The sequence below is a fragment of the Cygnus atratus genome, chromosome 2 (genome assembly GCF_013377495.2).
Source record: "Cygnus atratus isolate AKBS03 ecotype Queensland, Australia chromosome 2, CAtr_DNAZoo_HiC_assembly, whole genome shotgun sequence".
Lineage (NCBI taxonomy): Eukaryota > Metazoa > Chordata > Aves > Anseriformes > Anatidae > Cygnus > Cygnus atratus.
Window position 1 is genome coordinate 52,313,265 of NC_066363.1, and position 27,663 is coordinate 52,340,927.

At 37.4% G+C, this 27,663-nt stretch overlaps 1 protein-coding gene across 5 annotated transcripts in view; it reads right to left on the reverse strand.

Annotated features, from left to right (window-relative positions):
* Nucleotides 1-720: 720 nt before the first annotated feature.
* Nucleotides 721-27,663, reverse strand: part of KDM1B (lysine demethylase 1B) — a 29,674-nt gene continuing 2,731 nt past the window's right edge. The window contains exons 3-23 of one of the 5 annotated variants that reach the window (XM_050709234.1): nt 27,467-27,569; nt 26,526-26,650; nt 24,709-24,798; nt 23,821-23,932; nt 23,103-23,219; nt 22,045-22,083; nt 20,739-20,943; nt 19,455-19,639; nt 18,338-18,514; nt 17,369-17,443; nt 15,876-16,013; nt 14,227-14,398; nt 13,011-13,138; nt 11,495-11,626; nt 10,765-10,839; nt 9,755-9,871; nt 8,644-8,769; nt 6,145-6,267; nt 4,138-4,290; nt 3,468-3,551; nt 727-3,254 (exon numbers count right to left, since the gene is read on the reverse strand). In XM_050709234.1, coding sequence (XP_050565191.1) covers nt 3,468-3,551; nt 4,138-4,290; nt 6,145-6,267; nt 8,644-8,769; nt 9,755-9,871; nt 10,765-10,839; nt 11,495-11,626; nt 13,011-13,138; nt 14,227-14,398; nt 15,876-16,013; nt 17,369-17,443; nt 18,338-18,514; nt 19,455-19,639; nt 20,739-20,943; nt 22,045-22,083; nt 23,103-23,219; nt 23,821-23,932; nt 24,709-24,798; nt 26,526-26,650; nt 27,467-27,556 — 2,463 coding nt within the window. In that variant the 5' untranslated portion in view covers nt 27,557-27,569 and the 3' untranslated portion in view covers nt 727-3,254. Of the gene's footprint in view, nt 3,552-4,137; nt 4,291-6,144; nt 6,268-8,643; nt 8,770-9,754; nt 9,872-10,764; nt 10,840-11,494; nt 11,627-13,010; nt 13,139-14,226; nt 14,399-15,875; nt 16,014-17,368; nt 17,444-18,337; nt 18,515-19,454; nt 19,640-20,738; nt 20,944-22,044; nt 22,084-23,102; nt 23,220-23,820; nt 23,933-24,708; nt 24,799-26,525; nt 26,651-27,466; nt 27,570-27,663 lie in introns of all 5 variants that reach the window. The other 4 variants (XM_035549875.2, XM_035549876.2, XM_050709235.1 and 1 more) reach the window with 4 other exon arrangements.

The window sequence follows — 27,663 nt, forward strand, 5'->3', positions numbered from 1 at the left end:
CTGTGAGGGTAAAGCAGTGAACCTGCCATGCAGTAGTGCTTTCACTGTGTCAGAACTGCAGGTGTTACTGGTTGAAATAAGCTTTTAAGGAGGGTAGGATTTTGTTTGTTTGTAGTCAATTTTACCCCAAACAAACATGTAACCCACCCACCCCCCTTCAAGCAGGACAATGTAGGTAACTGTTAGCAGCATTTTTCACTGGGCAATCAAACATTTCAGGGCTGCCTTGTTTGTATTTTTAAGGTTTGTAATACGTAGTCAGGCTTCTACAGCTGTACGTATGCTTTTAGTGATCTGAGCTAGTAGGAATGTTTCAGGACTGTGACTTCACAAAGCATTCATGCTAGTTATTCAATGAAAAGCAGTAAGTGTTTCTCTGGTGATTCTGTAGCTATTTTAATATCATAATATCACAGTCAGTGCTTCTGGACTGTTGTCATTTTACCTTAAATCTTGGAATTATGAGCTCATATCAAATTATAATTATTTTCCTTAAGTGCTTTGTAAAGTTGGGAGGCAGAAGATACCATTCTGGTATCATCCAAGTAATAGCAAAGTTAGTACTTAGACCTCAGAGACAGCTGTAGAACAGGACTACTGAGGAATTGTTCAGCTGTAAGAATATGTTAATATGAAGTCTTAGAGCAATATCAAGTTTAACAAAAATATAAGCCACTAGTTAAATTTCAAGAAAGTAAAGAAAAAAAAACACACCACAAGTGCCCTGTGGATACTTTCCAGTTTTATTCTGCTGCCATAACATAGTCACACAGAAGAGTTGAAGTGTAACAGATCATGCTCTGCATTCAAATATTTTTGATAACATTTAAACAAACCTGCTCAAAAAAATTCCCTAGTTCTTTATTTGCAGGGAATAAATTAATTAAACACAAAAGTAAAACACATACATGCTTGAAATAAAATTTGACATAAGTATTTAAAAAATTGGGGGAACATTAATTAAGAATGAAGTCTCAGAACCAGCCTGATGTTCTTATATATTTTAAATCACCATAAGCTAAAGTGGAACATATTTTATTTACTCCTCAAACTTAAGTGCAGTACAACACCATTTAAGTGCCTTGGCACAAAAATAACATACAAATAATTAATAGACTAGGCCATTGGTAAATGTATCGTTTGTTATTTTTTCTTAATGCTAAAAGAAGTGTGCAGCAGCTAAAGCCAAATGTGACAATATTTGTTCCTGTCCATCTCTGTTCCCTAGAGTGTATCACTTATCTACCTACAAAGCTGTAGGTAGATTTAAAACTCCAAGTACAAATTAACAGGATGGAAGCACATGCCTAAAATAAGCATGTTCATGCAAGCTTTCAACTGTAGAAATAGAAGCTGTGCTCAACTTTCCAGGCAGATCTTTCTTAAATACACAATAGGTTTCTATGCTGTTATGGAGCTGACTGATTTTTAGACCAAAGTCAGCTGTAAGCAGCCACTGAATTGAATTAATGTCTTGAGCTCGTAGTAATAAGCTTTTTTTTTCCCCACGTTCACAAGCTCCACTCCTATTAATGTTGTCGTGTGTGATAAACTGGGAACTCAAACATATACAGCTCTCAGTCTTTCCTAGGTGTGCTGTAAGTGGGCTTGTAATATGTGAAATTAACAAAGTGCAAATGATTACCAAAAGCAAAATCTGACATTTGATTATCTTTTATCCTCAAAGGATTTTGTCTTGCTTCTTATAGCCTTTAAATTACAGTTTAATACATGGAAATACTTTTAAAACTGTACATATTAGCCTTTATGTAGAGAAAAATTATGAACAGTTACACTTTTCCTATTAATCCATATAATTCAGCTTTAAGAAGCAGAACAGAATATATATCTGAAAAACATCTAGTTATATAAACATCTTCACCTTGTAAATTAAAGATTAAATAAAGATATTTAACAATATCCTTGCTACTCTACAAACAAATTTTAGGTATTTAAAAAGAAGAATTGCATTTATTCAGTAGGATTTTTCTTAAAGTTGCTTTTGTATTTTTTTTCAATGATACAACTTTATGGAAATAAGCACTGTAACTTAAAAAAAGCTTTCTGTGCCACTCTTACATGAAGAGATTTAAAAATGAAAAAACCTATGCTTGAGAATGAGGGAGGGAGAAGAGTAAGTGCTTACTATCCTTCCAGAAAACATGAGCTCTGCAGTAAAGTTACATGGAAGGCATGATGGAACAGAACTAAGAGTTGTTGGTATATTTTTTTTTTTTTCCATTACTACCACTTTAGTGGAACAGTATTACAATAGGTATTCTGGTTGTGCCTGTCCTACTTCTACTAAAAATAGTTTGTCTTCCCCATCTCATGGAAAAGCTATTAGATAGATGCTTAGCCCTTACTGAATAACCCCCACAAGTTGCTTTTAATAATACTTTAATAACAAAAGAAAAAAAAAAATCAAGTCAAAGTGCAAGCCACCTTGTTTCAGCCCTTCATAAAGTGTTAATATTTTCCCTCATTCATCTTAACTTATTTTTTAAATATAAAAGCTGAATGAGCCATTAGGAACTTACAGTCCTTTTTACTCTTTGCTGTATACTCGTATCAGTAGACATCCTCTACTCAGCCCAAATGAATTTGGAGTTTTGTTTTCAAAATTATCATAGAAATATAATATTTTTAAGATGTCCTATTTCTAAATGATCAGAAGCACTAAGGAAATCTAAACTTACCCTATTGTAACAAGGATTTCTCTGAGTAAAACAGGGAGAGTATTTAAAAGAAGTTTTTAAAATTATGTAAAAGTTAATTTTTCCTTTCAAGTTTTTATAAGGTACAATAACCTTACTATGATTGCACTGTAAACTGTTCCAGCAGTCTGATTTAAACAAACTTGATATTCCAAAGCCTAAGTGTTGGAGGCTAAGAAACTGAAAAAATACTGTAGAAGAGGTTATTGATTACAAGTGGAAAGAATGATAGTTGAGTTCATTCCTACAGTAATTCTAGAATTTGTCTAGGTTATTCAGGTTTTGGGGAGCAAGTTTGAACTCCTCTGAGCATAATTCACCTGAGAAGCACAGTTAGTGGAAAACTCCTATTCTCGTTACTAACTGCCAGCATTTTTAATGCTGTATGTTAACTTAGTCTTGTTTTAATGTGACCTTCTGAAATGAAGATCTACAATAGCGTGACTTGAGCCACACAGAAAAGGACTCACAACAGAAGTTCCATTAGTTGAGCTGTGGCCAGGGACTCCAATGTCACTCTTGCTAGTAATATCTTAGCTGGAAAGGAAAAATAAGCCCAACAATAAGTGTTGTTAGGGCTTGTAAAGGGGAAACAACAACAAAATAGGAAAAGGAAGATGAAGATTTTATCTTCAGGTACCATATACTATTAAAGTACCATTTAGAAAAAAGGCAGCAAATAGGAAACTTGAAGATAGTTTTACCCACAGAAAACAATTTAAAATATCTGTAACCACAAAATTTCAGTACTTAAAATGCTGCTATTTTGCTCGCTTCTCGAACCCCACTCAAGTAAGCTCCTGTAACGGTCTGAGGAAAGTGCCTGTTCGTGGCCTGCATTAAAAAAAGAAAAAGTGATTTGTTTCTAAAACGATTAAAACAGTTAGAATTTCAATTTATAAGATCAGTTATGTTTTCCTTAAGCATATACCAACATTCTAAAATGGTATGAAAAACCTGTTTGAAAGAGTTTAAGAGGAATGACTTATTATTTTTGGCAACATCAAAATCTGCAAGCAAGTCAGTAGTCTGTTTTGCTATCTGCACTTCAGTGAGACATGTAAGTACTGGTTCGATATAGAAAGCACCTGTGCCGTCAGCAGTGTGCATTTGTTACGTTAACCACAAATGCAGTAACAGCAAGAAAATTTGACTAAAAATACAAGTGTAGCATGTTGTCTTGTCATGTTACGTTCTTATGGTTATGCAATTTGCTCCCAACCTGAGATATTTGGCAAACTTCCTATTCCCAATAATAGGAATTAAAGAGGGGTCTGTGTCAAAATCAAGAAACATTAGTGTATTTGTGTAATAGAATATTTATATGCTACCTCTAAATTAATAACTGTTGGCTAACAAAAGACGATCTTTCATAAGTAGTTCCCCAGCAACCTTAACCAACAGTAACAAAGATACTTACCTCACCAGCAAAAAAAATTGTTCTTTGTATGTCTTCAGCTATAATGTCATAAGCTTCACCACTGCCTCCTGTTCTTACAAAGCTATACGCCATCTGGAGCCATGGATCTTTGCTCCATCGAGTAACAAAAAACTTTACTGGGTCTGGAACCTCCTGTGTAATCAAGGTAAAACTTATGTGCAACAAAGAAGAGCTCATATTTGGATAGCTTTCCATAATCTTTAGAGAGCATGCAGTATTATTACAACACAGATTGGATTAAATTCCAGAATTCCAGTTTTCCTTTGGTGACTAGTGGCATAATAATTTGTTTGCTAGACATGTCTGATGTCTGAAACATTACAGTTGCACTGTTTTGATTGCAACAAATCTGGATATTGTATTATATCTAGAACTACACAGAAAAAAAAAATCTTGTTAAAATAACGCATAGTCTTGCAAATTTATAAAATACCAGTATCAACATCATTCAGTATGTTTGCGTGTATAACATAAGCACTTTACATCTTTGTAAGGCACAATGCTTTGCAAATTCTAGCTTGTTAAATCTCAAAATATAATCTCCATTTTGTGGATTATTTTATTCCAATGAAGAAATAACATTACTTGTCTGAAGTCAGAAAGTGAGCTAGTTTGAAAGCTAGGTTCGGGGAGAAAACAGAAAACTAAGTCCATAATTAAGCCTTGACAGTAATACCATGTATTCTTTGTCACATTACAGCATGTAAATTCTACACAGTTCTACCAAAAAGAGCCTGAATAACTGTACGAGGGCTCAGTTAACTACAGCTGTGTCTTACTCTTAAGGGGTTTGTCATAAGTAGACAAAAGTACCTCTGATTGTCTCTTGCACAACATCTGGTATCAACAAATAGACTATTCTGTTCAGGTAGCACCCAAAATACTGAAGTGCAAGCAATCAATACAAGGGCTGGGCAAACAGCTACATATGGCCACAGACATCCCAGAAGGAAATTTTGGTACACCCTTAGAAGCCACCTAATCTTTGAAAATCCTGCAGCATTGTGGACAGATGACTGAAATTCACAACTGCTATAAATGATGGAGACAAAGAGGAGAGAATCATCCCTCTGGGCTAGTGTCAAAACCCAAGAGCTGTTTGCTGCCTGTGCATTCTCATGAGATCAAAACAGCAGGTATGTGGACTTGCATTGCCATGATTCTAGTAACTGTAAAGCTGTTACCAAAAGTTTGCTTAGTAGGAAACGGCAGGCTTGTGGATGCCAAAATCTTTTCAAGACTGTTAGTCCAAGCGTCCCCTGAGACCTAACTGCTCTAAGTAATTTAAGATATTACAGTCCATTAAGTAGAGTGCATTGCTACGTAATAACCTTCTGCTTGCCCCGGATTTACCTGACTTTCCTATTAGTGCTTATCCTGATGATGAGCTGGTGGCGAGGTAAAGGAATTTTTACTCTATTTCTTTACAGTCAGGCTGTAGGGCCCTTGACTGATCATCTTGCTTGTACCTCCACCTCAAGGTATCTCGGGAAGGGCTGTTTCTTATTAGAAGAATAACCTTCCCACACACAGACACCTGCATCCAATTTCAGTGGCTTTTTACACTGGAGGGAATAAAAAAGAATTATTATGCTTAAAGCTTTTATGATGTATTAGAAGCAGGGATAACCAACAAAAAGTTTGGAAAAAGTGACAGTTAAGAATTGTATTGCCTTCCTAAAGTACTGATTTATTTTAATTGTCATTTCTAAAAGCACTTTGAAGGAAAGTTCATTTCTGGTGTTCTATTCAATATGCTTTTTCCTTGGGACAGATCTAAGAAATCTCAAGACATATTTTTTAGACAAGGGGCCAAACGTGGTGTTTTTACCATATCTCAAAGGACGCATATTTCCTCAAACACATATAAAAAGAAAAAAGAAAACAGGAAAACTTTGGTACTTTAGACATCAGGTAACACAATCAAAAGCTTTATGTCTGTTGGCAAGTTAATGTATGTCTTCTAAGAGAAGAGGCTTCTCTTACCTGCTCCTTAAACAGCTCTCGAAGTACAGTCATACACTGTTGCAGTACTTGTTTATCATCTAAATTCTTAATGGTTGTCACAGCATCTCCAGTGACCACTGACATTAAAATGCTTTGTTTGCCCTAGAAACAAAACATTAACATATTGTATCACTTCAAAATTACTAGTTTAGGTATTTCTTGAAACGTTCCTTTTAAATGCTATTGACAAAGATATTGTCATTCTAGAGGAAATTATTTCCTTAGAACAGAGTTCATATTCTTCAGTATTTATGCTCAAATTACTAACATCCACTAATGTTTGGGTGGTTTTTTTTGACACAAATCTGTATCGGGTGACAGTCAGCCCCACTTACAACTCACAGAATTCACTGAAAACTTCCTGTCTACCTATTGAAAGGTTACACCGAAAAAAATGACCTTGAGGGTCCTACTCTTTGTGACAGACCTCTCAAGCTCCTCTTCTGTTCAAAACATCAACTCTACTCCAGTTTCAAAAAATGTTAAAAGAGACAAGCTATTTAAATACTAGCTAGATATGTTTCTGGATTTAAGCCAATGCTTAAGGCCTTTGACACAGTCTCACATGACATCCTGATCTCCAAACTGGAGAGAGATGAGGAGTGGACCATTCAGTGAATAAGGAACTGGCTTGAAGGTCGCACCCAGAGAGCGTTGGTCAATGGCTCTACTGAGCCTCTATCTCAGGTGGAGGCTGGTGATAAGTGGTGTCCCTCAGGGGTCTGTCCTGAGATCGGTGCTGTTTGATACCTTTATCAATGACACAGACAGTGGGATCAAGTGCACCCACAGCAAGTTTGCAGATGACACCAAGCTGAGTGGTGCAGTTGATACAACAGAAGGAAGGGATGCCATCCAGAGGGACCTGGACAAGCTCAACGTGAGCCCACAGTGCGCACTTGCAGCCCAGAAGACTGTTGATGCATCCTGGGCTGCACCAACAGAGGAGTGGTCAGCAGGGGAAGGAGGGGATTGTCCCCCTCTGCTCTGCCCTTGTGAGGCCCCACCTGGAGTGCTGCGTCCAGGTCTGGGGGCCCCAGCACAAGAAGGATGTGGGGCTGTCAGAGGGGGTCCAGAGGAGGGCCAGGAAGATGATCAGAGGGCTGGAGCACCTCTCCTGTGAAGAAGGGCTGAGGGAGTTGGGGATGTCCAGCCTGGAGAAGGCTCCAGGGTGACCTCATTGCAGCTTTTCAATAAAGGGGGCTTATAAAAATGATGGACAGCAACTTTTTGCTTGGACAAATAATGATAGGACAAGGGGGAATGGTTTAAAACTGAAAGAGAGTACGTTTAGATTAGACATAAGGAATAAATTCTTCACTCAGAGGGTGGTGAGGCACTGGCACAGGCTGCCCAGAGGAGCTGTGGATGCCCCATCCCTGGAGGTGCTCAAGGCCAGGCTGGATGGGGCTTTGGGCAACCTGGTCTGGTGGGAGGTGTCTTTGCCCATGGCAGGGGGTTGGCACTGGGTGGTCTTTAAGGTCCCTTCCAACCCAAGGAATTTTATGATTCAATGGTGAGTCCTTAGCGTCTGATTCTGGCCAAAGAAAGGAAAGCTCAGTTCTTCCTTTCACTTCAACAGATTTGCTATGATTCAGTAGGTTGAAAGATTAAGCCGTGACTATAGTATACCAGACAGGCTGTCAAATCCATTAAATTCCCCCTCTCTTATCTATAAGGCAGTTCTTCTGCTACTAAATTTGATAGCTATCAGAGGATAGTTATCTATTCTATTAGCTATAGACAGCACACTGAATCTTATGTAGAATGAGCTCCTAAGTATTAAGGAGAAAACTTCTTTACAGAAAGCCATATACAGGTATTGATATTGTAATAATAGAGTGCAGCCTTCACAGGATAGTTCTTTTTTGGTTAAGTCATGAGATTATAAAATGACTTAATTGCTGCCAAGTAATAAGCAGCACTTGTTAAAGCACGAAAAAATTAAGTGTGTAGGGTGTCTGCTTGGAACTGTCAGGGAAGGGAAACATAATGTCAATACACTGGTTTGAATTGTTTTTGAAATCCGTGAGTTGCAGAGCTCAGTTTCATACAAAACCTATTGTTTGTTTTCTGCTGCTTCACAAAGTCATTCAGGTCACTGCAAGCCATTAGGTATTAGTAAACTGGCATGAACTTTCTTAGGTTTAAGTAAGGAAACAAAAGTCCTAAACTGGAAGTGACTGGCAGACTTTCCCATATTTGCTCATCTGCAGTTAGGTGTTACACACTTGCTTTTAGGATAGCTTTAACACTAAAAACATTAACTTACTTGTATATTATTTTGTAGCCAAATCTGGGAAAACGCTGCCATTTATTACGAAGTATAAATTGACTTTTTCTTGCTACATAGTGATTCCCTTTCTTTTAAGAGTAGCAGGAAAAAAAAGTGAAGCTTTCAATGTCAGTAATTATTGCGCCTAGATTACAAACTGCATTTCTAAAGGGACAACAGAAAATACAGGTAGTGTATGATACCTCTGGATCCATGTCATAGAAGACACTAAAAAGTCCACGTTGGCTGGAATTGGGTGGAACATGACCAAAAAAATCAGCTCCTTGAATTTTACTGTCCCAAAATCTATAAGGAAACTGCAAGGCGATCTAGAGAGAAAGAAAGAGAGAGGGAATCAAGTAATTTCATACTACAAACTCAAAACTGTTCTAACTCTTTTTCCCTTTTCCACTCAATTAGAGGCATACAGTTCTGTAAGGGGATCTCAACAAAGAATGTATGGGCCTGTTCACCGAGGGGAACAGGGAGGGAAATAAAACTGAAGTTCCAGAAGTTGAAAACAAAATCAAGTTCACAATTTAATTCACTATGGAAAATGCTCAAATTCGGCAGAGTTTTTACAAACTTAATGCAGAACTCAGAAATAACCCACAGTGGATGGAGATCATTGAATCTTGCCTTTAGATTTCCACACTGTTATTGTCTCGTTTCTGGCATTACTTCTGTTACTATTTTGTTCTAAGCACAGACCTTATGAGGGATCTTTTCAGGAACAGCTGTCTTTTTGCACTGGGAAAATGTAGATCTTACACTGGTCAAATACACAGCTTTCAGTATTCATCTGAAGTAGTTCATATATTTATTAGGTCAAAGGGAACAGGAATAAGCATATTACGAGAATTTTGGAAGATCTAAGATCAATATAAGGCTTGCACAAAAAGTTTAAGCTGTGAAGTGATTCTGCAAACAATTTCTTTTAAAAAACAGACTTGAGTTGGGAATACTAAGAAATACATGCGATCCCTGCTAGCATTTTTCTCTTCCGAGCATTTTAACAATGCATACTGTGCAGGTTAAAAAACAAATGAACACAACTATTTCCATTGAATTTCTCTAATATTGTAGAAATAGAGAAAAGAAGCAGCTCTGCAAAATGTTTCTTTCTGTGCTTCCGTTCCCTGTCCCACCCCCTCCAAAACTGCACATAACAGATGCATCACTGAAGATTTTTGAGTACAGAAAGTAAAACTAAATGTGTAGGTGAACCCTGAGAAATGCGCACCAGAAGCAACAGGGCCAAAGCAGCCAATATTTCTGTGAAAAGAAGCAGAAATACATTCCAAATTTACTTACCTTCTCAATGACTCCTGCTCCCAAACTATTAATGGCTTTAATTTTTTTTTCTGACAGTGGAGGATTGAACTGAATGGCATTTTTCTGAAGAAGGGCCAGTGGTACGGTCACTAATACCTGAGAGAAATAATTGCAGTCACAACAGCAGCAAAAGCTGAACACTGCACTTAAGCCTAATAGCATCCTCTTATAACTGTCTTGGATTTTTCATGTAGGATGCAGTGTAATACTCCCCAGATTAGCGTCTGATTTTACTGCGCATTACATTCAGGTGAGAACAGGTCCCTCAGTTCATTCACTGGCTTTTAAGTTGAAGTCTGCTGAATTGCTTGTATCACTGGCTAACCATACTGCTAATTTTAATACCTCCTGTAAATTATAGTCAATGACTATCAGATTAAAAGAACTGGCTTTTTGAAAGGAGGAAAGATGTGTTTTTTTTTTTTCCCTTCAGAGATTCCCACCCTTTAAAATTTGTTCAGTAACACGAGTGATGACAACCCAATTTTGATCACATTTAGGTATCATTTTTTAAATGCCTAAAATGTAAATTATGCAGCACAAAGCAGATGGGGACACAGGAAATAAGGGTGACTGAGAAACATGGGTTGTTGAGTCCTACATCCCAAAGGGCAAAATTTCATGGGGCAGATTTACATGTCAAGTGGGGTAAAGCTGAGTAGGGAATGGAACCAAAAAAAAAACCGCCATCCTAAATGTCACTTCAAAGACCAGATAAAAATCTACGTGATTCACATTTTTATAGTACTACCTTTATAGGCCTTAGTTCTTTATATCAACTAATACTCAAAACTCAAGCATTTGGAATGAAAGATACATTCCAGGACATCTAAATACAGGTCATTGGAATATAGGAGTTTTCATCTTTGAGCAGAGATTGGACTAGAGAGTCTTCTGAGGGAAAGGGAGGAAAAAAAAAAGTACATGTACTGTGATCAATACTGCTCTTGTGTTCTCCAAAATCTGTAAACTTGAAGCGTATTGGTTACCTTTTGGGTTCTCCACACTGTTCCTTCTGCAGTAGTGACCTGTACTTCTTCACCAGAATAGTCAATGCTCTGTACCTATTGAAAGGCAAATGCAAAGCTATTATACTACAAAATCTATATGTGCAATATAAGTTCAGACAAGAATAGCTAACATAGCATCAGTCTGCAAACTAGTTGAGTACAAATATCCACACAAATATTGAAAGAAAAAAAAAAGCTTCTATGTAGCTGAAAAGGAAAAATCATGATTCTAACATACCAGCTCATCACATTATGTTTAAGTACAGATGGTCCTCAGAGAGGCTTTCCAGAAATAGTATAAAGTGTTCCTTACTAGAGAGTTCTTTACTGTTCATTACAGTATTTAAAAATTCAAGTTACTTAGATAAATTGATTTTTTATTACTGTATACCTTTGACACTGCATTCATCAAATACTACGATTAAATTTATATAAAATTTAGACTGCATTTAGACTGCATTTAGACTGTAGAAATACAACTGTGTTTTCAGTATCAAAGATTTAATATAAATAGCATTACTCGATGCTAATGGCAACATCAATAATTTAATTTCTGATCAGTCAGAAACTTAACTTGTTTTCTCTTTTCTTATAGCTAAACTGGAATAACTGCAGGTGCAGATTTACCTGGTCAAAAAGAATACAAAGATATGATGGGGTGCTTCAAATAAAGCAAGGCAGGTACTACATCAACATTTTCCAGACTTACTGGGAAATTCAAACGGATGTCCAATCCTTCTGCCAGTGTATCAATCACCGTAGAATATCCCACAGTTAGAAGAGTGTGATCTCCAGCAAACTGGGCAAAAAATTCATTATGGTCCCATGAGCGTGCAGATACCTGTGGGCAGAACATAACTAGCTGTCTCTACTGCTGAGGTGACGTGGGTACTAGCAGAAGTCCCACAGCTTAGAAGAAGCCACCCTAATTCCCTTCACAACTGGGGAGAACGGGAGGAAAGTACAGCACGATAATATATAGCAATGCTGACAAAAATAAACGGCTTATTTTTCTAAAGCCTCTAAATGGCATGTAAATTGCTGGATTAAGGAAAGTAATCATATGAGTTTAAAAGAAAAAAAAAAAAAAGTAGTACAAAAATTCAGGTGGATAGTAGTTGATTTATTTCAGTTTTTTCTCTCTAGCAAAGAAGCCAGATTTTACAGCCCTAAGACTTCCAATAAAAATCAAAATACTTCCCACCGTGAGGGAGAAATGAGATATTAAAAAAAAAATCTCAATATAATTTTTCTCTAACTTTGCAGATTTTTCCATGATACCTTTCATTGACAATAGAGATATTTGCACTAAGCAATCACTACTTGGCAGTTAAAAATCTGAAGCAATTCTCAAACTGCTATTGAAATGCCAATTCCTAACATCGCAGTTGCATTTACCTCATATTTTGATTTTCAAATCAACAAGAAGATAGGTTTTAGCATCTTTATTACTTCCCCTGGGTGCTAATGAAGTGGAAAAGCGTGACAGATCAAAATATTCTCCATTGACTGTCCTGGTATAACACTGTCTTGCAGATTTTTGTTATTTCTTATATGCTTCTCAGTTCAGGTCAGATTTGTGCATCTGCACATATCAGTCAGCTCTCCCACTACCAGAGTAAGTTTGACCCTAAACATCTTTAACCCAAGCAACAGGATTGAGTAAATAACACACTGCAAACATCATACTTTGATATTTCCTGAACCTGCTTGGTTAACTCTGAAGTCGCGAGGAAAGCCAAATATCACATAGTCAACAGAATACCTAGGAGTGGTGAACTGGGGCCCACCGTCATGGTGTTGGAACACTTCAGAAGTTAAATGCTTTTATTCTCAAGATACCTAGCAAGGTAGAGAAATACCTCAGTTTTTAAACACAACTGAGAAGCAGAAGTCACACACAACATCTGAGGCAGAGTAACTCTCCTGTGAATTCTACCACCCAGAATCTCAGCAAAATGCCCTGATTCCACGGCACCATCTACTCTCAGCTTCTAAAGTTAAAGAGGATATCGCTGCAAGCATGTCATGAACTCCCTTTAGATTACTTAAGGAGGTGCTGGAATTTGTGTCACGATGCTTTTAAAGAACAGGTTAGGGATATAGGAATAGTTTAGGGCTAGCTGATTCTTCCTTGGGGGCATGGATGGATCAGATAGCTTGTCAATGTCACTTGCATTTTCTATAGAGCTCAACCATGTCAAAAAACAGCTGTCAAAACTCACCTGAGAGAGATTGCTGCCACAGGCGTACTCCAAGTTACTGAGATGGAACTGTAGTACTTTTTCTTCCAGCTCACTGAACTGGATACCAGACTCCTGAATGAAGGCTTTATAGATCTCCTGTATTTTCTCTGTAAAAGAACGTGTTTAAAATAAGAATATATCATGATTCATCAGAAGTCCTACTGCATTTCAGTATGCTATTCTCTGGATCACGTGATTTTCAAGCTTACTAATAGTTTGCACTAAGATCTTTTTCTTCTCCCCCAGAAAAAGAAACACAAGATCCTTCTGGTGATAAAATGTAGCTCTGTTGTTTAAACAGTTTTCCCTAGTAATTTTTTTTTTCCTCCAAAAAGGAAGCATACATAACTTCAGGAAAAAAGGAAAAAGAAAAAAAAAGGAAAAAAAAAGTTAAAAAGATTTGTTTTTTAAAGGGCAATAGCATAGTTGGGATAATCAATTGAGACAGTAGAGAAATTAATTGTTTAGCTATCATCAATGTACAGTTGAAGATATTTCAAGGAAAAGAGCAGTTCAATATAACAGAGAATTCTTGCAAATAAATACTGCTTTTCTTTCCTTTTTTTTTTTTTTTTTAAATTAAGGAGGTGAGAAATTTTATCCAGAGTTCACTGAAGACCACAGGAATTATTAATTCTGTCTTACTGAACCCACAGTGAAAAGATTTGGGATGCAGTCATTTCCAAGCAAGTTTATTTGTTGTTGAATATACTTGCATGCTGTAAGTGGGAGGCATTACCAACAGAGGTGGGGCCATTCTTGTCAGTAAAAGGCTTTGATCAGGCTCTTTTTTAGACAGGTTAGTCATAGCGAGTAAAACTAATGGTTAGCTATGTCCTGCTTTGGTAAGAAACAAGTCTTTTGAACCGTTATTGCCACTAGCTTTCTGTATACCGAAAAAGCTATATCTTGAAAACAAGATACTACATTAAAAGTAATACAGAACTATAAAAGCCTTCAAATTAAATTTCCTTAAATGTTACATGTGACATTTTGGTCTGTGTATATATGGTAGTCAGTCAATCTCCCTTTGTCCTCCAGAGAGTCACATTATCACTGCTGTATTTAAGGTCAGATATGCAGCCATACACTTCTAAAAATGTCCAATGTAAAAGGCAATTTAATATAAAACTCTGAATTCTGATGGTTATGAGCACAGCCAACATCTTCACTTTTAAATACATCTCCCACTTACCACCAAGAGGAACATCTTGATGTTGGGTTTTATCTTTTCTCCACTCAGAGACAACATCTAGGATGGCATTGAAATGAAAGTCCATACGTTTATCAATAGTGGGATCTGTTATCCTTCCACCTTCCTGGATCAAGTCACATTTCTCCCCTAGTTTGTGCATTTTAATGCCAAGCTTAAGAAAAAGACATTTTATTGCTTTTTAAATATGGAAAAACTACAGTGCCTAACCTGCTCAAAGTTATTTAAAGAAAGGTGAATCCCTCAGATTTAAGCGATGTCACTTAAAAAACATCCATGACGTTAAATAATTAGTCAGATTAACTCAGACTCTCATCCTCCTAGCACTGGAATACCAACAGCCCTTCTATCCCTTAATTGTCAACAAACTGTTTTTCCCCACTCTTCCATCCTTTTCTATATCATGGATTCTCTGAAACCTTGTCTCCAACTTTCCTATCAAGTCAGGGGCTAGAACAGAGTTTTTGGGTCTGTTATCAGTCACGATGAACCAGTTTCCTTCATTTTTACCTTGCCTTATCTTCTTTTTGCCATTGAAATCAGTTCTTTTCCACAACTTTCTGGTAACTTATGCCCCAACAATTCCCTGCAAGTCAGGAATCAACAGGATGCATCTCGCCAGATATTGCCCATTTCATTGGCAAACAAGCAAAGAAAGAAATGATTTTGAATTAAACCTAATATCTTGCTCTGCTTGTCCAACTTGCATCAAGCACCCAGCAGACCTAAGTCAGAGAACAGACTTTATATTCCACAGTTGGTCTGGAGAAAATAGCACTAGAATAGCTCTAACTTCTTCCTAGAGCCTTGTTAACTTAAACTGCACCCCAGTGTTTTTTTGCATATCCTCACATATCTCCAGGCTGTTGCTCACCACTGCAGATCAAGATAGAGCTGGACTTTGATTCAAAGATGACATCAAAGACCACATGGGGATGGGCACCCAATGTGTATTCAGAAGTCGTCGCCCCTCACCTCATAACTAAAATATGACTTAAAACCAAAAAATGCATTTTTTTCTTCATGACACTACAGAGCACTACCCTGTTAAAACAACACGGGCTGGATTTGCATGCCACCCTGAACGAACTCCAAACTCAAGTTCCACTTGGGGAAATCCTGCTTCCTGCCCAAACAATCAAACTGCATTGCATTTGCAACAGTAGCTATTAAATATATTAAGCGTTATTTGTGCAGAATCAAACTAGAAATACAGAGGCCAAGCCAAGGCAAGTCTATCATGGACACAGGTATTACAGCAACACAGCAATAGCCTCCCACAGTAAAGCCCTTCTCAGCTGCAAGGATTTGCCTGTACTAGAATCAGCAGGCTGCCGGGGCCTTTTTACATTTTTATCTCCAGAAAAGGGCAGAAACGTGGTTACTTCTGGTTCTGAAGCTGAAGCCACCCTAGCTAGCTTTGCATAAGGTGCCTGAGATCATTCCACAGCCCTTGTCTGTCCCCAGCTGTTACCAAAGATACGATAGCAACGTGGAGTTTACTTAAAATGCAGAACAGCTTTTTAATCGTGTCATGAAAAAGGACTCCCACCCTTGCCCACCCACCCACGCCTGGCTTTTAACAACACTTTTGCACTAACGATAATGCATGACCACTGTAAGGAACCCACTTGCTCACACATTAGTGCCATTGGGTTGTTGACACATCCATTGACGATTTGTGCACCTCTTCCAACGGTGACTCCTGTGAACGTCTTATCGTCCCACACTCGGCCGCCAATTCTGTCTTTAGCTTCCAAGACAATGACCTATGACAGAATGCAGTTCAGGAAATTGTAAGGCATGATTATAATAAACATATCTGTTCAACTCCAGAGCAAAGGGGAAAACAAAGCATAACCAGACAAGCAAACAAAAAACAAGCCATCAATGCTAACAGTATTAATGCTATTTTTGTTTCTTGATATAGCTCATTTATGTATTTAAATTTTAACTTAAAGGTTATTCTTTAGGAAATATATGCATATAAAATAACTGGTACTTTAAGAAACAACCGTAGTTTAAAAAAAAAAAAAAAAACACCTTTTTAAAAAATTAAAGACATATTCAGAAAATCTTAAAATTGGAGTTCAAGGTGTGCTAGAGACTTAAACACAATTATCCGACTACAGTGTCCACCTGAGGGCATCTATAAACATTTTGGAGAAGTTTATTCCTGGGGTATTCTGAGAATACCTTATTGTCATATTTCTATCATTTACACATACTTTCTTCAGCATCCACCACTGGATGGATATTTTGTCTAACTGAATATATTTATTATTATTAACTTTTATTATCCTTTTATCTTTAGGTAAGTCTTTTTTTTTTTTTTTAGAGAAACTCCATCTCTCCAGAACAGCAGAAAGCAATAGGAAAAAATAAAAACAATGTAAAAAATAATTACAATATATTTCATATATTTAAAAAAAAATGTCCTGCCGGTTGATAATTACATATTTTACTGCAGGAGAGCTTTCCACACGACTTGATGGACAATAAGGCTGCACTGCAATTTGCTCTTCAACCGTCAACGAATGAGATAATGGCACAATAGGATCTAGGGTTTCACTTAAAAAAAAAATTAAGGAAAGTAATGTGCTCATTCGTTTCCTTAAGCATCAGTCCTGCAAACATTTCGTGTGCAGAGTCCCACAGATTTTCATAAGAACGCTCTGATGCATAAAAGTATGTCAACGTGTCAATATTGTGGGATCACACTGGTAATAACAAATAGGAGGGAAAAGGGAAATGCACGTGGTATGCTTATTTTTAATTAAAAAACAAATAGGTACATTAAATTGCACAAAGGAGAGAAAATGTCCTCTCTTTTAAACATCCACCATCTACAGTTTTATTATTTGCACATGAATGTCCCTGTCTCCCTTATCCTCCCAACCCAGATCTGTACAAAATATTCAGTAGTTGCTTTGCTGGATTTTAAATAAAGGTAAACGTTGTCTTTAACAGCAGCTTTACTCAATAAAACCCCAGATTTTACAGATTAATTAGAACACCCAATACTTAGATGTTTGTAACAAGAATGTTGTTATTATTCTATGTATAGAATATTTTCAAAGCAGAAGTCTGATTTTTTTAAGTCATGTACTCTAAACTTTCTTACCTTAATCCCAAAGTTGTGCAGCTGTCGGGCTGCTGCTAATCCTGCTGCACCAGCCCCAACAATAATGACAGATTTCTAAAAAATAGTAAAATACTTAAATAAATAAAAATACTCAGAGCTAAAATAGAAGTGATCATTGCACACTTATTTTTCTTCTTGCTAAATTTTAAGTACCCACAGATTTCAGAATTTTAAGTGGTCTTGTCCTCTAATGTAATCGGAGATCACTTTTAGAAATTATATTGCATTTAATATACAGAAAACACCAATTGTAGCTTTGAAAATAGTTAAAATTTTTAGGCACTTTAAATTCAAATGTCTCAATTTCTTTTAACCGGAACAGCTGAAGTTATCAGGCAACTAACACGCTTTGTAACAATTTCAATCACAAATTGGGTTGACCAATAAAAACTATTTTATAAATTGCGACCACATAGAAATAGGCTTTCCATATGTAAATCAACTTACTACTTCTAGGAGGTATTCTGTTACAGAATACATTCATTCTACAAGCTTCTGTGTGCTCTCATACAGATTGCTACTCATAAGTATGTACCGTTTAATCATAGCTCTTGCAACCAGAGAAGAAAATTCCTATTATATTCTATGGAATATAATATGGAAGCTGTGGTGCGCTACAGCGTTAAGCCACAAGAAGAACTGAGGCATGTTGAATGTTTTTCCCACAGTTCCCACCCATCTAAAAGCATATAGGAAGCACAAATCCACAGGACTGGATTCCATAGATGTCAGCGTGAATACAAACCTTGCTGGCAGACTCCAATGTCTGTAGTTTCCATAAGCATTGAAGGCAGATGAGGAAGGACCGTGTGAAAAACATGCAATATGTTTGCTTTTAGATGCAATTCTGACTTAAATGACAGATAATGAGGAAAAAAAAAGGAAAAAAAAAAAGGTACCATGTAGTTTTATAGCATTAATAACCCAGGGATTTTTACAGCCACTTACATTGTGGTATTCTTTAGGAAGAAGATACTGGTCAGGACTGACTGATAAAATCCCTGTATTAATTAGTCCTTTCCTCGTCATAAAATAAAGTATCCTCTCCATTTCCTGTACACAGCGAATACGCACAAGCCCCCGCACAATGATATGATGGATACATTTTTGAGGGGTAAGAGCCTCCTGTAAAGGAAAAACAAGAGACAAACAAAAAAGGAAGTGATGATAATCTAATATATTCAATATTTTCACGTTTGCAACATATTTAAACTGTAGACCAGATGTTAAAGGTTAATCATGAATCATAGAGGTTTCTGAGAGCATTTTCAAAGCAAGTTTTGTGGAAGTTTCTTGCTAGCCAGCTTTACAGACGAAGGTAACAATTTCTCTCTTCCAACTTTCCTATAAATAAAAAGCTAGAGTGACACAGAATAAAAGCATGAGTCTAAAAGAGACTCTTGCAGACTCTGCAGTATGCTCCATTAGTATAGCAGTGGCCTTGAAATCCATCACACTGCAAAATGAATCTACCTGGCGGCAATGGTCAGTGACATTCCAGTAAAATCCACGCCAAAATAGCATTCCAAATAAAAAAATAGTTCACTATCCAAAAGCTTCATATTAATCAAGATATCACTATCTGAAAGCTTCAGTAAGTGAAATTCTAGCTGGCTCCTGAGTTCATTTATATTGGATATGATAGAGGCAACTCGATTGAAGTAACGTTGTAGCATTAATGTAAATGAAAAGACAATCATGCCCTTGTCCAACATTCATACAAAAAAAAAATCATAAAGCACCTCCAAAACACTGTTTAGAAACGTCCAAGTGTCCCTTTAAAAGCTAATCGCTGGGCAGACTCGAAAGTTTTAATGCTTATAACATTTTTATATGTGCTGCAAAATAAGCTCCCAGGCATTAAATCTGGAGGGGAAAATACAAAAGGAAAAAAAAAAGATGTCTTAGAAAGGTTTTCCAAAAGGACAGGAACAGTTTTTCTGGTGTACAGGATATATCTAAGAAGAGAGTCTAATCCCTTTGCTCTCTTCCCCTCAAAATCTCCACATCCCATAGCAGTAGCTATTATTTGTAAGCAAACAAATTAACCTTTAGCATGTCTTACCTTGCAGTTTGTGTACCACAGAGCCAAAATCAGGTTTCTCAAGGCCAAATACATGGTTGGGTCTCGTGAATATTCTGGGAACTCATAGAGCTCATCCAGTTCCATGACATCAGGCCTCACACAAAGTGCTTTCCCACATTCATTGGGCTGGTAAAAAGGCTGGAAGTATTTGTTCATTCCTGCAACTGAATGAAGACATATGGAAAAAAAAGAAAGAAAAAATGTCATATTCCATTGTATCTTTTTATCCTTTTCCCTTTACGAGCAGCGAAGCATCCCAACCTCTAGCCACTTTTGGAATGACTTCATTTGTATCACTCTCCCCTCTTACCCTCCAGGCTGTGTGGTACTAATCATCGTCCTGGTACCTCATGTGTCTTGGACCTGTCAGAGCTTAAGTTTTGCTGGAGAGAAACACTGTGTGCCCTCAGATGCCATGACAGGTCCAACATGGAACAGGATCTGAGTTCAAGTCCAAGGTCTAGCACTGCTGTACCCCTGAACCACTTTCATTTTCAGCCCCCAACACTACCCAGAGTGAAGACTAACTACATGTCGTCCTCCACGTGCAGCAATGGTAGCTCTTCGTAATGAAGTTGGTTTTCTGTTTGTTAAGCAGATAAGCAACTGTTCAGTACATGAGTGGATTTATTTTCAGCACCTAAGGATAGCAAAGCCTGCTAGGATGACACAGAAATTGAACTTTCCTCAAAGCACTCCCTCTGAGCTAGTATTGAGGTATATCAGTACAGATGAGTATGGGAATCCTGCATTACCTTTTTCCATACGGGGCCTATTTTGCAGATCAGCACACCCAGGGTATCAGTCTCAGAGCTGTTATTAGCAGAAAAGCTAACCTAAGCTGAATCCAAATGCCTTAAGAAATCCAATCCTTTTCTCCAAACCCCAAAGATCACCAGTATCAAAACTAGCAGGATCACATTTTGTTTTTATAAATCTTTGTTTCCTTAAGAAAGCAAATGATCACTAAGTACCCACATTAATTTCCCATTTGTATTAAAAAATAACAGGTAGTAATCCAAAAGCCTATGAGATCTGTAATTACACCTTAAATAAATGCCATGAGAAATGTATTACCTTTATCTTACAAACGAATAAATTACAACAAAGAAGTACAGAGGCAGTCACACAGAGAGGGTGTATTAGTGCTGAGAACAGAACCGGTATTTCTGAGTCAGGAGCACTGTGTGCCTTATAAACTCAGTTATAAGACAAAATTCATCACACCTATTTAAGCAACAGAGCCCTGCAGATGGCTCTTACCAGTCAAATTAGGCACGCTCTTTAGGTGCTCTAACTTCACAAGGTTGGATTCACCAGGTAAACGATTAGTGCTGGTACAGGATGGACTCATGCCCACGCAGTCTGGATAATATGCAGCTAGAAAGGGAGCTGCCACACTGTCTTTCAGCAAAGGAGGGAGTATGAGCATGGAGTACCACCAATGGTCTGAAACTTCAGCCACTCTCTGGCCAAGCGGAGAAGTGAAGGAAAGAGGGGAGAAGAGAACACGTCAGTACTTTGAAAACGTTGGAAAATGAACCAATTCCCCCCTCCCTCCAAAACTGAGACCAAAAAGCACTAGAAGTACCAATCTCAGAATTGCAAGTCAAAAAGACATTTTCTCTCCCTCTTTCCCCTTCCTCAGCCTGACACAGAAAACCTGCAGTCTTAACATCTTCCTCAGAAGCAGAGCTGAAACTTCACAAACTCCACACCCATGTGGAAAGCAAACAGATGAGACATACCATGACAATAATCTATGCCTAATCAAGCCCTTTATAAAACATTTACAGTTGCTTATACATCCAGAAATCTGAACTTAGAAAAGTCTAAACTAACTGTTCGATTTTACTTAGATTGTGCTATCCCCATCCAAGACCTTCTAAAACCTTAACAAATGCTAACGATCCAGCCTTGTCTTACAAAGCAAACATGCATTAATGAAACAAAACCGCCAAGCTCCTACAAGAGTGAACAATAATCTTGAACAGGTGTCCTGAGATAGAGGTACCTCAGAGACACTTGCCAACGATAGCTTATTGAACATCAGATCATACTCGATCTGAAACGCGGGGTTACACGATCATAAAGTCATTGCAACACCAACATACATCACGTTTTGCATTGTGGGCGAGAGGAGAGAGAAATCATGATTTGGTGTTCTTTTGCAGCTTCCAAAAAGAGGAGACTAGTTTGACTAAAGATAGAAACCACCTGGAAGACAGGGAAATTTGGGGATGGGGATTTTTGTTTGAAAGCTGGCAACTGAATGCTGTTGTTTTGCCTGATCAAAAGAGAGGATTAGGAGCAAACTTTGAATCACGGATCACAACCCAAAGACACCAAGAACCACCTGAAATCTAACTGGTAGCGAGGGAAGAGAGGAAAAAGGTGAGAAAGTAGAAAACCCGAGGCTCTGTTGCAAATAGTGTCTGACAGTTTCCTGAGCAAAATGCATAAATGCTACTACAATTGGCCGAAGGACCAAGAAAAGGAAAGACATATGCCATGCTTTAGGGTTGTTTTTATATTCTAGAACAAATGAGGAGGAACAACCACTACTCACCAAGTCCTCAGGCATGGAACACTGGTCTGAGCCCTCCGTCTGAAAGGAAAGTCAACTGAATCAGAGCTATTCTTAGGCCGTGCGACAAAAATTAAATATAAAAGAAAGCAATTTGGCTACGGCATAGTTCCTTAAACATAAAAACCAAACCACAGAATTCATTAGTGTTAGCTTTCTGTAGCACAGGCACTTGTATTAGTAAAAATAAATAATAGAGAAACGCATAGTTAAAAACACAACACACCATGAAACCAAAACACCCTAGAAAACCTTTTTCATTTGTTAAACAAAATAGTCTCTACTGATCAGACATTAAGATATGTGTCTTATTCCATGAAATGGAGTGGAACACTGAAACAAATGGGGGGGGGGGGGGGGGGGGGCAGAATTTTATAGAGAAATTCTGGGAAGATTCCCCATTTTTCAGAGAGAAAATCTTCCAGTCTAGCCTATAAAAACAAAATTCTCTCATTTATTTTAAGAATATTACAAAGTTCCAAGATGAAATGCCAATCCTTTCACGTGGTCAGTGTTTTCATGTTATGTTTTTAGCTATAATGATTCTACGGCACTATAAGGACTCTCAGATTTCAGGAGTTACCTTCATGCCAAAGCTGAATATTCTCCATTTAAAGCCCCATGACAAACTTGCTAAAAATTAATAAAAGCTCATTGAGCTTTTCAAATGTTTTCCTCAATAGTAAAGTATGGCCAAACAAAACCAAAATAAAAATAAATAAATAAAAATTAAAAAAAATATATTTTGGTGTATGTCTATTTTATACATGCTGATAATCTTTTAGTAGCTTTAGAATGAGTGATTTTACAGTTGACTGCAGACAGAAAGTATTTCAGATGCTTCTTTCTTGATATTTTCTCTCAGGAAAAAAAAAAAAGCCAAACAGCTTGCAGGCTTTTAAGCCATGCGGCTCTCCAGGCCATCGGACACTTGTTTTGAAATTAGAAACATTAAGCAGCAAAACAAGAAGTAATTTATGTCTGCAAACAAGAAAAATATACTTGTTAGTTTCAGAATGAGCAAAAGTCTTCTATGCTACCTTGGTGGAATTGTTTAGTTTCATACCACATCTGTATGTTTTTGCTATCTGTGGTGTCAGCTGGATTTCCTTTGTCAGCTGACGCCATTTACCACATTCTGGCTTCGTGCACTGCACCTACAAGTCGAAAAACAAACATGTTTTTACTCTACTGACTGATTATAGATAAGGTTAATGAAGCATAACTAGCTGATCAGAAAGAAGGCAGACATGAGGAAATTGTTAAATTCATTCTCCTGTAATGCTCAGGACATCAGTAAGACATCAGTAAGGTATACGTAAATCTTGGGTCAATCTCCTGTAAGATGGGATTTCACTACAGAACCTAACTCCAAAATTGATTCAATACCCAGTTACACTACTGTCTTCAGTGGGCTTTGCAAGCGTTGCTGCAAAAATACATCATTCACTACTTCAAAAATAATATTTTTCAAAAACCTTCCTTCAATTCCCATATTTCCTTCTCTTCTCCCTTTACCAGGGAAATTATCTTGAGCTTCTCCCAAGCCCTCTAATACTAGGAAGCCCAACTGAAAACTCAGCTGACCTGTTGCTTGACCATGCAATATCAGAAAGTCTTTCAGAACAAGAAACGAGGAGAAGATAGAAAAGAAGGGGCAGGGGGAGCTCATTTAAACATCAGAACAAAACTGCATACCTTCTCAGACTACCATCACATGGAAATACACCCTCTTACGTAAATCACTCTCTGTCTTACCCAGTAAGGAAGCTGTTGATCAGCCATGAAAGCTTTTGGACTGGGCTCGCTTTTACCATTACTTGTCCAAATCCTTTTCCAGGCAGTATATTTCTCATAACCATCTTTATGGCTAAGAAGAAAGAGAAAAGAAAATAGCAAGCAGTCAGAAAACTGAATGATCTATTTCATTGTAAGCAACAGTGGTTATTCTAAAATTAAACATTTTATATAAGGACAGAGAAATAAGGCTGCAGAGTTCTGTATTTTCCTATTAAATGCAGAGGAAGTCATGGCTCTTATGATAGCAATAAAGAGCATCCTGACCACTATGTCCTCTTGATAATGAGCAGGCTTCCTGGAATCTGAAGCCTGGACTGAGTTACAGGTACTGCTGAGCACACAAGTACTCAAGAGCCTCAGCAGAGATGGACTCAACTCCCACACAAATGGAAAGGAGCTTGGAGCCTGAAGTGCTCTCTGAGACTCCAGTCACTGAACTGCAAGTGTGAAAGCTACTTGCTGATTTTGGTCTTACGTAGAGGCAAGTTCTCCTGAATTCACCTTGTAGAGTGAATCTGCTAAGAGAAAATAGACATACTTAAAACTATTCTCATCTTTTAAAATTCTCTCCTGTCATTTTAAAAGGGAGGAAAGGTTCAGAATAACTGTCCCCACAAAACATCTTGCATAAAACAACTGGATTTGTTCTTGCTACATATTCATGTAGACGATTAGTCCATACAACACCTGCAGTTTTACCACCAATATCTCAGCATAACTTCAAATAAAGCAAGCACAGAGGACTAGACTTTGTATTATACATATGTATATTAGGTTTCAGCACTTGTATCATCTGTCAAAATTTAATAAGAACTGAAAAGGCACAACCTTCTTTGGCAAATCTACCTTCGGTAATAGTGGTCAAAGCATTCATTGCAGAAGTGTTCCCCACAGGAAAGATGATACCATCTAGATGTATAACCATTTTTAGCACATCTGTAAAGCAAGAGACATAGAAATAGCTTTATAAAACATTTCAGAAAAAAAAAAATCTATTGACAATAGCACATTCTAGAATGTGAACAATATATTCAGGACAAGCCAGGCCATTATGTTCCATTCATGAAGGCTGACTTGCACAAGGCACTACAGCCACACTAATAACAATAACGAGAAGATCATTTCAATTGTCTCAGACATTTCCAGTTTCCGAACTAAGCAGCACCAGATGCAAAGGAGGCAAAGCATACACAATACGCAGTTTTATAGTTGGTCTGGCTTCCAGCAACTTCCCTCTAACAATGGTCCACTGAGCATTTCTTTAGTACCCTTTAAGCAGATGGTTCCAGGACACGAAATACTGTTGCTTTTACAGTATGTACTGCAACACACAAAGCATTTTCCAAATGTCCCTCTCCATAGAAACTTACCCTTCTTTTACCTTTTTTCATTTCATTCTGATGTTAGTGCAAGGGTGAGAGAAAGTCATTTCAATGAGTATTTTTCGTGTATGGGTAATCAATCGATTCATAAGTCATTACAACATCTAGTCCCCAGAACAGCTGACAGAACTATACATGCAAATCTGAACGCAAAACAGATGTTGCCTGTTTTTTAACGTGACCAAGTTGGCTGCAATTTTAACCCAATGAGAGAAAATCCTGAAGAAACCGTTACACGTTCTGGGCATTTATTCCTTATATACTCTCAGAAAGAAATATCCATTAGCAAAAATTATATTCATTATGCAAAGCACCCACTCTTCACTTAGAAAACTCTCATTAAACTCAATGAAATGATTCAAGACAAATTAATGAGGTAAAAAATAGTGGCCTAAGCTACTAACTGAAATAGCTAGAAAAAAAATGATCTCGTGTCAAATAAATGACATCAAAAGCACATATTCTAGGGGAAAAATATGTATCTACCACAACACTAAAATAACACCTCAGGAAACATGACTATGCAGTAACTGCTGTTTCCTAAATAAAAAATAAATCATCAACACAGATTTCTCAGGTGTTTCTCAGGTGTCTGGATTATTTTAACATCACTGAAGAATAAATAAAACAAGGAAAGTTTGCCCCAATTAGCTAGGGAGGGAATGATGCCATGTAATTACAGTCTGCCTACTGCATAATGAGATCTAATATCTTTCTTATTGCAGACACTGAATGCATGGTACTGACAAGATGCATCTCCAGGGTAAGAACACAAAAGGACTGGCCAAAAGTCACAAACAACTTGAGAACAAAGACTTCAAATAAGCACAACTGTCTCCCAAGACCTAAAACGTGAAGCTGAGAATCTCACCTCAGACTGCAAAACATTCCAACAAGTGAGCAGGTTTCAAAAAAAGGGTTTCTGCAGTAAATGATGGTTTCATTTTCCATCTCGAAAGCACATTTAGCTTCCAGGTTACCCTTGTATATTCTCAGTTTCACAGAAGCAAGGTGTATTCCAGAAGACACCATTAATAACATAAATAAGCTTATTCTAAGCTAAAGACACGCTGTATCAGATTTAGCAACTTGCGCAGAAGAAACGTATCCACAAATGGATAACTGTGACACTCTCCTGGCATCTTAAGTCTCGTATTACTACCCTTCAATTCTCTCTCTGCATTTAGAAATGAAGGGATTTTTCAGAATGCAGTTAAAATTCCAAGTTTCAACTGCAACTTTAGAGAAGTCTATGAAAAAACAAATTAAAAAGAAACAAACCTTTCAGCTGCACTGGCAAAGCAAACAGGACATGTTGCAGTGCATCCAGCTTTTTCACACTTCCTATATTTCTTCTCTGATGCATCATCATCATCATCTGCTGCCTCAGCCGCTTTCTTCTTCACCTAATAAAGAATAGCTGAAATCTGACCAGAAATGACACAATTGCGTTTTACACACAATGGTATTCAGACAGCTTTGCAGGTTGTGGCATAGCATTGAAAGTTTAAAATGATACAAACAAAACTTTCTGAATCCATTGTGAAATAGCTGCAGCATGAAACAGCTGTCAAAGTAGGTCAGTTTTTCTACCAAAAAAAAAAAAAGAGTAAGGATGGAAATATCATTTAAAGCTAAAAATGTCTTGCCCTAGCTTAACTGATGCCATTGAAGAAATTATAAGCAAAGATTCCAGTTTAAATCACATTTTAAGCTCCATCACATGCTAATGAGTAAGGCCTCAGACGTTTGTTGTATTTCTCCTTCAGAAAAATCTCTTCTTCATATACTTATTGATAGTAATTAGTGGCAATCTTCTCTGCACACCAAATAAAATACTAGGGCCATGGCGGGGATGACTCCAGATACAAAGCTGTATACCATACGCATCTTCTAGGCCTCAAAGGTACTGTGTATTGTGTTGTTTTAGGTCTCAGTCTTGATTGGCAGACAGCTTTGTTTGGCTGCACAGAAAAAACTCTGATTGTATTTTTAACATATCAAGAACTTACAAGTTACAGTTAGCATTCCTCTTTTCTGAATATTCTTCATAAATAAGAAGCTTTGACTATTTCTTCACAGTGTTAACAAATTCTCCCTCTCCCTGGATATATGCTCTGAGTACTAGATGATCCACAGTGAAGCCATCTTTCTTTATAAACATCAACAGGAAAAAAAAAAAAAGAGTACCAAACCATGTGTTTTCAAATTGTTATAAGTACCTGTCTTCCAGAACTCCTCAGGGGAAGGTTGTCTGGAGACTGGTCTGAAGAACATGTCTTTTTCTTTGTTCGCACCCTTCCAGTTGACATTGTACTATTAGACCTGGAGAGGAGAAAAAAAAAAGAAAAAAAAAAAGAAAGAAAAAGCAGTTAAGGAAAAATAAAAATTAAATTGATTGAATTTGCAGAGCTGTCTA